The 10,604-nt window shown below is 44.1% G+C and overlaps 1 protein-coding gene across 1 annotated transcript in view; it reads left to right on the forward strand.

Moving 5' to 3' along the window:
• The first annotated feature begins 2,383 nt into the window (after window positions 1–2,383).
• The window catches only part of LOC118650485 (phosphofurin acidic cluster sorting protein 2-like), a 33,268-nt gene continuing 25,047 nt past the window's right edge, over window positions 2,384–10,604 (forward strand). The window contains 2 exon segments of the mRNA XM_036298924.1: window positions 2,384–2,546; window positions 3,606–3,664. Of these exon segments, the coding sequence (XP_036154817.1) occupies window positions 2,384–2,546; window positions 3,606–3,664 (222 nt within the window).

The raw sequence follows: 10,604 nt of genomic DNA on the forward strand, positions 1-10,604 counted from the left end.
AGGTGATGGTCTTCAGGACCCAAAAACTGCCATTGAGAAAGCTTCTCAATGTCAACACCTGCCCCTCCTGGAAGCCTGGACTCCGCTTTCCCGGGGAGTCAGCTTCACTTTCTGCCCGACTCAGTCCTGGCCTCCCATGGGGGCACCTGACTGAAAACAGAGGCTGGTCAGCCAGCCTTGGGCCCCACTGCCAACCATCCCAGTGGCCCCAGCACTACCCTCTCATGCTGTCCAATAAACTCCATCCTCATGAGGCAGAACAGAAGAGAAAAACCAAGGACCAATGTGGTACTGACCACCTGGGCACACTGACTGGACAAACTGGGCAAATACCTGATGCCCACCTTCCTGGGCAGGGACCCCACTTTTGTCCCCACCTTTCTTTGTTGTCATAGAGCATTTGCTACAACAGGAGTTGGATCAACCATGTATCAGGTGAGCTCCTGCCCCTGCACAGCACAGTGGTCATTTGGCCACTTGTTTGCTGTGAATCTTCAGGTCACTGCATGTCTCTAAGTGATTGTTCCCCAGAATGTGAGGCCCAATCAGGTTATTGTAGGGTCTCAGTGGGGTGCCTCTGGGTGCCTGGACAGTGAAGAGGTCTGCTGGAGGGGCTGTGTTTTAGCCAATTGGTCATTTTTTCATTCTGTTGACAAAGTCTCTGCCAAATTTGTGATTCTCCTCAGGGCTCAGGGCTAAGCACTTTTCTCATTAGATAAAGAGATTGGAGATCCATTATGAGTCCCAGTCCTGGGTGAAGCCAGATCAGAAACCCCAGAGTTGAGCGGTGGAGTTCAGACTCACCCAGCTGTCTGAGATGGGCATGGTTTGGGTTCATTCATTCAGCAAATATATGAGAAGGCCTGCCAGGTACAGACACGTCTCTAGGCACTGACGATGATCCAGTGCACAGAGCAGACCCCAAGCCTGCACTCCAGAGCTTCCTTCTAGTTGAGAGTGATTCAGTCACACTAGTCTGGACAGGCTCCTAGTGTCCATAGGACAGCCAATGTGACGTCCTCCTGGCCTCCTCTACCTATGGCTACATCTTCCCATGTTGTGAAGAGGACAGTGGACCTCTGTTCCAGCAGAAAACGTGATTTGACTTTGGATCAGAGCCATGAAGGGAGTATGGGACCTGAATTCTAGGTGCCGGCAGAACCCTGGATCCCACTCATGGTGGGATTTCTGCAAGAGGGCAGAGGTCTGAGGGCTTCTCCTAGGAAAAAGGGCAGGAGTCAGAGAGCTGTGCATGTGGACATGGGTGGTGTGGGCGAGTGGGGAGATTAGTGGACAGAGTGAGCCCCTCAGAAAACACACACCCTTCTGCTACTAATCCCAGCCCAGTCTGCACCCCTATCCAGGGACCTTGCTCACTAATCTGGTAGAACCTCCTCAGAGGCAGCTTGGCTGTTACTCTCTACCCATGGGAGTTAACTGTCAATTAGAGGAGAAGAACCCCACAGGGCAGCTAGTGAATTAGGCAGCATGTAGGAGTAGGAGCCAAAGTTTGAGGTGTTAGGAGGTCTCTGGACACCAGAGGTGCAGACGGATTTTCTTCGTTTACTCATTGGTCAGCTATTCCTGGAGCACCTACTGTGTGCCAATGAGTGACATGAACAGAGTGGAAACCATCCCTCCCTGTCCTCATGGAGTTGACATTTTGGCAGGAGGGTAGTAGGAGGGTACAGGGACACTGAGAGAGCATGTCAAGTTCCCCTGAAGAAGACGACGGCGGTTCCCTAATTGATGCAGAGCTGTCAGTTAGATGGGCTTTCTGCCAGCCCCTCCTGGGTGACCAGGCACATCTCTGCCAGGACTGCCAGGTTGAATGTGGGCAAGGGATAGGTCTGGCTCCTGGATGGGCAGGAGCAGCAGGCACAGGACCCCAGGCTCTCTGAGTGGTGCTCTGGGAGGGCCATGTGAAAAAAGGCCAGGCGTCAGAGCCTGCTGTCTGTCTATCTCTCTCCCCAAGGTCATCTCCTGCATCTTGGGCATCTGGCTGGACCAGCACCCTGAAGATTTTTATTAGCCGCCAGAATGTCCCAGCCTGATCATGCTTTTAGCCTCCATAGAGCTCACCTTTCCAGTCCCAGACGTGCCAACCCAGGCCCAGTATCTCCACTCACAGCTGGAGCACCTGAGCCCACTGAGGCGGAGTCACAGGAGGAGGAGGAGTGGGTGGTGTGTGTGAGGGGGAGGACACGTGGCTGCGCCACTAGAGAAGAACTCCCAGAGGCTGGGCTTAGGCAGGAGCACAGAGCCGCTCAGGTCAGTGCCCATGGCCTGCAGTCTGGAGGCCGTCCTGGGGTGGGGGCTTGAACTGAGACTTCAGTGATGGAGATGGGAGGTTTCTTCCTTGGAAGGCACACAAAAGGCAGTCATGGTGGTAACATGTTCTCTTCCTGGATCTACAGAAGCAGCTCCAGAGCAAGATGAAGAAACACCTAAGGAGGAAATGCCAACTCTGGTGCCCTCTCCTGAGCCAGAGCAGGCTCCAGGCACAGCTGCCACTGAACTTCCAGATGTGGACCCACCTGCAGCTTGTGAGCCAGTTGCCTCAGCTTCTGGGATGCCTGTGGCCCCAGGTCCTGGGAGGCAGCCTGTGTCAGCTGCCTCAGCAGAGAGGACTTCCTCTCCCCAATAATAGCAATTAAAAAACTTTTTGTGTTTATCTTGCACATACTAAGAAGTTTAGGGTATTTTTCTTACACTATCGAGTAAAATAAAATGTGTTTTAAATAAAACTTAGTAATATTATATTAAAAATAAATTTAAATTTTATAAATTTTAACTTTATGATCCTTCAAAATGTAAATTCCAACATCGAGTATATTCACAATTTTTCACAACTGTTCCATAACATCACAAACACTCTCTAGTTCCACAACATTTTCAGAACCCACATCCGAGGTATGTGTCCTGACCCGGAATCAAACCTGCATCCTTTTGGTGTATGGGATGACTCTCCAACCAATTGATGAGGCACCCTGTCCAGGGTGAGAAAGAGCAATATTTTCATTTGAATTTTTCATTCTGGTTTAAACTGCAGTTGAGTATCTTTCGCATGCTTTTGGCCTATCCCTTCTTTTGGAATTTCAGTTTGAGACCTTTTGCCCTCTTTTCCATTGGATTGTTCGCAAATCTGAATTGTCGTGGATATCACCGTTTTGCCATGTAACTTCCAAGTGGTTTCTCTAGCTTGCCATTTGTCTCCATTTGATATGTGTTTTGCCAAATAGACGCATTGCATTTTGATGTGGTCGAATCTGTCTTCTCTTCTCATGCTCTTTGATCTTGTCTCTCACTTTGAGTAAAAAACATGTTTTCCGTCTTATCGGGAAGACAGGCTAGGTTGTATTGTTCTAACAGAGCCCTAAATCTCCGTGGTTTGCAGCAGCAAAGGTTAATTTCATAGTCATAGTTAATTTCAGATGGATTTAACAAGAGCTCCTGTTTTTCAGATCGTTCATCTTTTTTTTTTCTTGTAAGGATGGAAGTAAAGACTTCCAAGGTCTTCTATGTCACAGTGGAAACCAGAAGTCAAATACTTATTTGACAATGGCCTGTGGTGGACATGACTTCCATTTTCCCCTTTCTAACAGCTGCCAATTTCCACATCCAGCTGTTTCTGGGGGGTGTTATTCAGGGCCCCAGAGTGGAGGTATCAGCACATCTAACTGGCTAGACCACAGTGATGATGGTTGTATGTGGACATGTGACTTCAGTGAGTTTAATAAGATTATTTATACTAGTGACCAGAAGAAAATTCTGGATGTTTTCAATGAAATTAGAGCAGCCTGTGAGTGAGAGAAATAGACAGAAGTGGGAACCAGTGGACTGAAAGTTCTTGGGTTTGATTCCAGTCAAGGTACATACCTCAGTTGCAGGCTAGATCTTGGCCCTGGTCTGGGCAAGGGAACCTTGTCCTTGGGTGAGGATTGACAAAAAAAAAGTTTTAGTGCTAAGAATGACACTGCCACTTGTATTAAAACCTCAGGTATGTTAGCTGAGTTCTTTAAGTCTTGTTCTTTACACGTGAAAAATGAGTTGCAAGGATAAAATTGAATAATAAAGTGCTTAACGTAAAGAGTTGGCATATGGTAGGCACTTAATATATATTGCCCATTACTATTATAAATACATATGTATGTAAACCATCATCAAGTGGAAATACAATGTGTCACATTAGCAAAATAATCTAAAGCAGTAAGATGTTAACAGAAATTGCCCAGGGCCTTCCAGCACTCTATTTCTCCATTTAATCACAAATGCATGGACTTACTCATTTCTGGATAGAAAGATAAAATATTGCAAAGGCACATACTCTCCTGAATTAATCTAAAATGTACATATATATATATATATATATATATATATATATAGAGAGAGAGAGAGAGAGAGAGAGAGAGAGAGAGAGAGAGAGAGAAAGAAAGAGAGAGAGAGAATATGCAAATTAGGCCGGGATGCTTTAAGGGTCACGACCAGACAGGAGGAGGTTGCCTGTGCAGGTGAGGCCAGGAGCAGAGATGGAGACAGACACAGTGGGGCCTGCCTGAGCCAGAGCGGACACAGGCAGGGGGGCAGGGGGTGCCTGGGGCAGAAGTCAGGCGCAGGTCAGGTCCAACTCCTGTGGCAGCCTTCAGGGTGCCTCCTCCCGCAATTTCAATAGAGCGCTGGGCCTCTAGTTTAAAGTAAAAATTATAATAGGATTTTGGGGAAACAAACACTGTTCTAAATTTTATCTACAAATAAATATGCAAACAAATCAGGAAACAGTTGAAAAGAATATAGGAAGGGGACTTGCTCTGTCAATTAGGAAGGACTCTCAAGTAGTATAGTCTGCAGCACGTTTACAGGCAACAGACATTTTTTTGTGAGATAAGAATGACAAGATGGAAACTATGTCAACATGCACAGAAAAATACTAGAGCAGCGGTTTTCAACCTGTGGGTCGTGACCCCTTTAGGGGTCGAACGACCCTTTCACAGGGGTTGCCTAAGACCACCGGAAAACACATATATAATCACATGTTGTTTTTGTGATTAATCACTACGCTTTAATTATGCTCAATTTGTAACAGTGAAATTGGGGGTCACCACAACATGAGGAACTGTATTAAAGGGTTATGGCATTAGGAAGGTTGAGAACCACAGTACTAGAGACAAATATACTAATATGTTGCATGTGATTGTCTCTGGGTGATGGAATCTGAGGTGATTTTACTTCTGTCTGTTTCTCAGTGGACTGAGATCCAGGACTTCTCCTGGGTAAGAATTACTCTTTCCTCTCAATGTCCCAAGGGCTGAGGCAAGGTCTTGGGGCCCAGAAGTCACGAGTACTGTCTGCCTAAGGGGAGATCATGTGGCTAAGCCCCCAGGAAGGATTGGCTTCCCCCAAGCTGCTCATTCAGATACGAATCAGTGAGAAAACACTACCCCCCAATGAGCTTGCTCAGTAAGTAACATTGGGTGTTGGATCTCCCTGAACAGTGTCTGAGAATATGGCTCTAGAGCGCCTCAGAGAAGCAGGCCATTGGATAAAGCCAGCATCCACTCTATTCTATCCATTGAGAGTTTGTCTCTCAGGGCCAGACCGGGAACCAAAGAAACCACCTCAACAAACTCTTTGAACACCAACTGACAAATGCATTTGCAGAGCATGCCCTGTGCTTCTCTGGGCACTTGAAGAAAAACGTGGAGGGAAATCCCAAGGTCCTTGCCCCCAATCAAGGAAGAATTCAAGCGATCACTTTTGATCCACAGGCGTTTATTCATACCTAATGGGTGTCTACTCCTGCCCTGGGCACCTAGGCACAGAGCGACCAGACATGGTGGAAGTTTGGTCCCCAGATCTCCTGGGACCAGGTCATAAACTTGTGCAAAGGGGAAATAACAAGACATGTTAACCTGGATTATCTCTGATCCCAGAGATAAGACCTGGCACCATGGAGCCCCAGGGAAATGTGGAACTAGGCTGAGAGGGAGCATCAGGAGCCCCCCACCAGGTCAGGCATGAGACTGCCTCAGGGCTCCCATCTGTGTCCTTACTAATGAGGCTCCAGGGAGGTTCTGCTTCCTCTTCCCTCCAGGTTCCTTGACTCAGATGTTGCATTAATCACTAGGAAGGCCTCTGCCATCCAGTTCCACCCACTTAGTAGGTAAAAGTTGGATTATTTGGAAGGTCTCTCTGAAAACCTGTTCCCCATCTCAGATGTGGGTTTCCACAGGGCGAAGGGAAATAATGGGTAGGGAGGTGGGTGGTAGCTGTTGTTTTGATTTTTGTTTTCTTGGTTCAGGGCTCCGTAAATCACATGCTTCAATTCATCCCACCTCCTCACCACCATTCCTTGCAAGACAACTTCCAGGTTTTATTGTCTCTTATTACCGCTAATCTCCATTCCCTTCCTCTCCCTCCACATAGTAGCCACTTCAAAATTGGCATGTATGCTTAAAGAATTTATGTCTTTGTATGTCTGTGTGTTTTATAGACACAGGAAGTGTTGTGTTAAAAATCCCATTGTGTTTCTTACTTTCTATGTTGACACTAATTTTTATGATCCACTCTCCTTGCTGTGTAAATACTCAAATCCCTGCTTGTTTTATCTTTTTTACCAAACCATTCTCTCTACACAGAAATTTTCTTAGTCTAAATTGAACCCTATCACTTTCTGCTTAAAGCATTTCAAAAACTTCCATTTACAATTAGAAAAAAAAAAATTGGAAACCAGCCTATGAGGTCTCCTTGTCGGCTCCTACATACATCTCCAACCTCAACCAGTGTCCTCCTCTTTCTTCTGCTCCCCACACTTCAGCCACACTGGCTTTCATTCAGTTTGCTGAATTCACAAAACTCTTTCTTTCATCTCAGCACCTTTGCCTTCTCCCCCTCCCCCACCTCATCTCTAGGATGGGCTTTCTCTTTCTCAGCCTTCAAGCCTCTCCTAACTGTGGACATTGGTGCAGCCCTTCTGGAGAGACTTTGGCAATATTAGTCATCTTGGGCCAGGTTCCCTGGCAGCAGTGACTCCTGGGAAGTGGGACAGAGTTTAGTGAAGGAATGACCTCAGAAAAAGAAGATGGAGGGAGGTGAGCAGAGATGTGGACTCAGCACATTATGTTCAGCCTGGTCTTGAGAGGGGATCTGGAAGAGGAATTGTACCCATTGAGTGAGTCCCATTGGAGGTAAGGAGCCAGGCTTATCTACCCAGTACCAGTCATTACTGGCCTCCCAGGGTAGTGGACTGGGAGCACCTACCCGCTCAGGACAGGGGAAGGGCCATCAGGAGCCATGAGCAGCCAACATCCACAGCAGCTGGGAGGGGGGATGGCTGAACCAGCCAGTGAAGTTGCATCCACTAGTAAAACCTAAGGTGTGTATGGCCTTCCTGCTAGAAATTCATTCTTAGCAACATACTCTAGAGAAGCTTCATTCATGTGCCCATGAAGGATACAAGAAAGTCCATTTCAGCATTGTTTATGATGGTGGAAAACTAGAAATAACCTAAATGTCCTTCAACAGGAGAATAAAGTTATCATAGTAAATGCCTAGTAAAGCGGTAAAACTAATGGACTGCAGTATGTGTGGCAATGTGGACAAATCTCAAAGCATGATTTGTGTGGAAAAGAATGTGTCAGGGTACATTCTGAATGATGCTATTGAAATAAAATTTCAAAAATGCAAAATCAACTCTAAATTAACTTGTGTGTACACAACTTTTGAGTAAAATTATAGAAACCTACTTAGGGACAAGCACGAAGTGGATGATAGTAAGTAGCTCTGGGGAAGGAAAACTGGGATGGAATCAGGAGTTCAAAGGTCTCCCAACTGTCACCCTAATGTTCTATTTAAAGACACACAGGCAATGGCAGAATTTAAGATTTAATAGGAACACAGGTGATCACAATTTATTCTACATAGATTTTATTCTTTTACATTTAATCCTTAATAGTCACACTTTAAAAATTACAGACAATATTCATGTGGCCCTATGTACACCTTGAGTGATACTTTTGGCTTTTTGTTTTCCCTATACTATCGTTTTACTTTCAGATGATAGCAGAAGAAAGTACACAGATGATCCATTTTCTCTGTTTAGACTCCATCACAGCACTTTGCCACATTTCATCATGTCACAGGAATTTGTTAGCCATGCTGTTCATATACAATGCAATTAACATCGCGTAAGGATATTTATGTCAGTGGGAAAATACTCATAAAAAAGGCTAATGTCCTTTAGGTGGAATTGACAGGATAAGGTTTGGGAACCCACTTATTCCAGGTGTCTCTTTGCTATCTATTCTAGCCAGTATTTCCAGTGGTCCATTCCCACCCAGTGATGCTGATCAGAAGAACCAGATTCATGCTCTTAGACTCTGAGGGGTTATATTTTGACACAGAAGGCCTGCTCTCCCCCCTGTATGCCAGCCAAGGAAATGTTATTCAAAAAGTGATCAGTTCAAGCTTGAGAATGAGAGGCCTATGTTATAGGTTCTCCTACGGTGATTCTTATGCTCTTCGGACTTAGCAAAATTATATATATGAATATTCAAATATATAAGAGCATATTTAATTTTGCTAAGTACTTCTAGATGGCCCTCCTGGGTGCCTGTACTAGTTTACACTCCCATCACAGCCCATGATGTTCCCATTTGTCCCATAGCCTCACCAACACTTCCCATCATCACACTCTAATTTGTCTTGCAGATCGGTGTAAAGAGGGCCTCATTACTTCTCTGACTACAAGTACAATTCAACATCTCTGCATATCTTACTACAAGTGCAATTGAATACCTCTTCATACCTTGTTAACGTTTTGGGTTTCCCTTTATGAAATTCCCTTTTCATATACTCTACCCATTTTTATGTGACAGACATTTCTTATAAAATGTAGATATTAATCCCAACAAGGGATTTCAGAGATCACTTGCAGGTTTTAAGATAAAGCTCCCATAAACATTTGTGCTCAGGTTTTCTGAGTGGATGAAAGTTTCTATTTCTCTGGCATAAATGCCCCAGAGTGCAATTGCTGGGGTGTGTGGTAGTTGCATGTTGAATTTCATAAGAAACAACCAAAGTACTTTCCCCAGTGGCTGTAATAGTCTACATTCCCACCAGCACTGTATGAGTGAGTTTTTCCACATCCTCCCCAGCATCAAGTGTTATCACAGTCTTTTATTTCAGTTAGTCTCCTTGTGGTCTAAATAACCTTTTCCTAATGGCTTATGATGTTGAACTTTTCAAGTGCTCATGCGACATGTTATAGCCTCTTCGGTGAAGTGTCTGTTCATTTATTCTGTTTAATTCTCCAGTGAACCACCTGGGCCTGGATGCCCTTCCTTAGATGCTTTACCTACAAATTCAACTTCTTTAATAGACTCGTCAGGGCATCACTTTCTCTTGAGGAAGGTTGTATAGTTTGGTTCTTCCCGGAATTGGTCCGTTTCAGCTAACTAGTTACAGCTATGTGCACAGCGTTTTTCTCTGTTTCTTGGTCAGTCTGGCTAGAAATCTGTTTGTTTTACCAGTATTTTTAGAGAAGCAGTTTTCTGGTTTGTTGAAGGCTTTTTCAAATTCTTTGTTTTACTGATTTCTGCCATTATGTTTCCCCCTTTCCTTGTTTCTTCTAAGTCACTCTGTTGCTCTCTGTAATTTACTATTTGGATACTTCCATCTCTCTTCCCAGCTGTAATGCTTTCCTTAGAAGTCTATTTAAAACAAAAACTCTGTGTTTTATGGCTGCTTTAGATATGCAGCTTTTCTTTATTGTTTTTTAGTTGGGAGTATTCCATAATTTCACTCATAATTTCCTTTGAACTCAGGGTTTGTATAGAATATACTTCACTTCAGCTTCTGCTATATTTTCTAAACTGTCCAGATATTTGGTGATTTTAAAGCTATTCTTTATTATTAACTCCTTACCTTAGTGCATTATGGTTAGAGAATATATAGGCATCATGCATTATGGTTCATGAACATATCAATGGAGAAAAAACATATATATCTTCTTTGGAATTTATTGAGACTTCCTATGTGGCATAGTATGTGGTAATGATTTATTTTGTTTAAAAGACTGGGTATTATCTGTTAGTCTGATATAATATGTCTAACAAAGCAAACAATAACTTCCATTTGTCAAATTTTCTTATTTTAAAAAATCCTTTATTGCTTCCCATTTAATAGGTCCTATTTCAGATGGCAGGTTTAAAATTAATGAATTCTATTTTGCAAGACAAGGTGCTTTCCCATAACTTAAAATACATGCACTTGAACGTATCCCTGTGGTTTATTACACATATCTGTATTCTCCTCAGCACGGCATGCTCTTTAATATGCCCTCCTGTGTATCATTCCTCTCCCCTCATCACCTACACAGTGCTGACACTAATGTTTTAGATTTTTTCCACTCTTTTTCTGTAATCTTTTAGTCAAGAATAAAATGAGCATGGGGCCACATGGCTCACTTCTGGGATTTTTGGTTCTGGCTTCACCCAGGACACAGACCCCTCATAGAATCTCCAATCTGTATCTAAGGAGAAAAGAGCTTAGCCCAAGGCCTTGTGGAGAATCAAATGAGGCTGAGGCTTTGTCACGAGGCAGAGAAA

This window comes from Myotis myotis, unplaced genomic scaffold (assembly GCF_014108235.1).
Source record: "Myotis myotis isolate mMyoMyo1 unplaced genomic scaffold, mMyoMyo1.p scaffold_m19_p_3, whole genome shotgun sequence".
NCBI lineage: Eukaryota > Metazoa > Chordata > Mammalia > Chiroptera > Vespertilionidae > Myotis > Myotis myotis.